The following is a 2663-nucleotide window of genomic DNA, read 5'->3' on the forward strand; positions in this document are numbered from 1 at the left end:
ACGGGTAGACACAGAGCAGGCTGGTGGCACATAAACACCTGAGACCACAGGCTTCAGGGGCAGCCCATTAGTGGGCCCCTCCCCATGCGGGGAGCCTGAATCTGCTTGTAATAAACGCTCCACGCTTTTGCTTAAATCTTCTCTCCCGATTTCATTCTTGGACTTGGTGACAACCGATCCCGGGGACAGAAAAGGCTGGGCTCGCTGTTCTGGTTATCAAGTTTGGCTCAAATAAACACTTAAAAAATATTTTCCACAGGCTTAGAGGTTCTCATGTCAATGACTTCAAAGTGGTTCATTTATGTTGTTTATTTTATGCCGATTCAACCAGCAGGGGAATGTGCCAGAGTGTCAAGGGGGAGACGGCACAGCTGGGGGAGCCTCCTTTCTTTCCTTCCCCTTTTTTATACACATTCCTTGACTCCAAAGAGGAGGCCAGTGGGAGCTATGGGAAAATCAATGATGAGAATCATTGATTAGCTGCCTCCTGCCCCCCAACCCCTGGGGATCAAGACTGCAACCCGGGCCTGTGCCCTGACCAAGGAATTTATCCGTGACCTCCAGGTTCATAGGTCGATGCTCAACCTCCCAGTCACGCTGACTGGGCTGGGAAAAGACTGGACACTTACCTCCATGACAACCTACAGCAGACTTGTCTTACTCCCAACACCTGTGAACTCATTTGAACTCATCCTCCCAGGTAGCAGGTTTTTAATAATTGTGTGCACTTCCCTCTCCACACGGGGAAGAAACGTATATGAACGTATGTTTTAAATGAAGAAAAGACAACATATTGATGTAGGAACTATACAAACATGTAGGGAATGTTTTATAAGATTTTATTGGACCCAAAATGATGACAACTGTGGGGAAGCAAAGACCTCAAATGCTCCAGAGAATAACTGTTTGCAGCTGTGTTTGTGCATTTGAAGTTAAGGAGGGAAGGTGAGGAGTGACATGGAGGTGGGAGAGAGTAAGAGGGGGACTAGATGCCAGGATAGTTAACAACAGGTGACCTCCTGAGAGTGGTCATGCTGATGTCAAAGGTGTGTTAACCCAGATGCACAGGAACAATGGACGAAGTGCTTAAGGCAAAGATGAGCCTTTCAGTAAAGAAGTCATAGGCCTGGGCGTGCCCACACCTAGGACTGCCCAGGTAGGATGTGTGATCAGAGCCTCCTGTGAGGGTCCTGTCAGTCACTGAGTTTTGTGAGATTAAGGACAGAGCCCCCTTTTTTGTTTACAAATACAATACCTAAAACTAGACCTAGGAAAGGTCTTTCTGTGAGCTCTGTGGCTGAGTGTTCGTGCAAAATTAATTTAAGATGGAGCAGGAAATGGTATCTTTCTTTAACTCCATCTGCTCCTGGTCTGGGCCCTGTGCTGGTCCTAGCCCCACCCTGGTGTCCTGAGCGCCCCCTGCAGCCCAGCCCTGCTGTCTCCTCAGGGAGGTTTGTGTCTGGGCTCACACTGACTTCCCCTCACTGTGTGTCTCGCACAGTAATACACGGCTGTATCCTCGGTGGTCACGGAGCTCAGCTGCAGGGAGAACTGGTTCTTGGACATGTCTCTGGTGATGGAGGTTCGGCTTTTGAGGGAGGGGCTGTAGTAAGTGCTCCCCTCATAACATATTTTTGCAATCCACTCCAGTCCCTTCCCCGGGGGCTGGCAGATCCAATGCCAGCAGTAACTACTGGTTGTGATGGAGAATCCAGAGACAGAGCAGGTGAGGGAGAGGGTCTTCGAGGGCTTCACCAATCCTGGGCCTGACTCCTGCAGCTGCACCTGGGACAGGACACCTGGGACAGAAAGAACACAGTGAGTCCTGGGCTCAGATGCAGGGTCCCCATCTCATCATGTCTAAGCCCCTAAATCACTCACATCTGGGAGCTGACAGCAGGAAGAGGAAGAGCCACATGGGAGTCATGTCTTGCAAGTGAGGTCCTCGTCCCCCAGAAAGTATTCTCCAGGGTGAGGAGGCCCTGCATTTAAGTGGACGCCAACTGTGTGTGTGTCTGGTGGCTGTGTGTGCATTTGCATATGGGAGGTGTCTGCACATACAAAGGGCAAGAGGTGAGGGAGGTCCCCGTCTCTGAGGCTTCTCCTGGAAGGAGGTGCTGACTGTGCCCTCAGAGAACCAGGCCCTCCTTGGGGTCCTGGTCACCGTGCCCAAGCAGGATTCCCATCTCCTCATGTCTAAGCCCTGAGTCACTCACATCTGGGAGCTGACAGCAGGAAGAGGAAGAGCCACATGGGAGTCATGCCTTGCAGGTGAGGTCCTCGTGCCCCAGAAAGTATTCTCCAGGGTGAGGAGGCCCTGCATTTAAGTGGACGCCAACTGTGTGTGTGTCTGGTGGCCATTTGCATAGGGGAGGTGTCTGCACATACAAAGGACAAGAGGTGAAGGAGATCCTGGTCTCTGGGACTTCTCCTGGAAGGAGGTGCTGACTGTGCCCTCAGAGAACCAGGCCCTCCTTGGGGTCCTGGTCACCGTGCCCAGGGATCTCTCCTTCCACACCAGGGGCTATGCTGCAGGAGGTGGTCAGGAATTAGGATGTGGGAACAATCAGTGACTCCTTAGGGATAAAATCAATGAGGGTCTGCTCCCATGGATGTAGATATAGATATAGATTCAGATACAGATACAGATACAGATACAGATA

The 2663-nt window shown here is 51.2% G+C and overlaps 1 protein-coding gene across 1 annotated transcript; it reads right to left on the reverse strand.

Annotated features, from left to right (window-relative positions):
* Positions 1-1475: 1475 nt before the first annotated feature.
* LOC106725568 (putative V-set and immunoglobulin domain-containing-like protein IGHV4OR15-8) lies at positions 1476-1957 on the reverse strand (the record flags this gene model as incomplete). Its single annotated transcript, XM_014537079.1, has 2 exons — positions 1882-1957; positions 1476-1799 (listed from the first exon to the last, which is right to left on the reverse strand). Coding segments are annotated over exons 1-2 (370 nt in total), but the record flags the coding sequence as incomplete, so codon positions are not given.
* Positions 1958-2663: the final 706 nt, after the last annotated feature.

Source organism: Myotis brandtii, unplaced genomic scaffold (genome assembly GCF_000412655.1).
Source record: "Myotis brandtii unplaced genomic scaffold, ASM41265v1 scaffold17180, whole genome shotgun sequence".
NCBI classification, from domain to species: domain Eukaryota; kingdom Metazoa; phylum Chordata; class Mammalia; order Chiroptera; family Vespertilionidae; genus Myotis; species Myotis brandtii.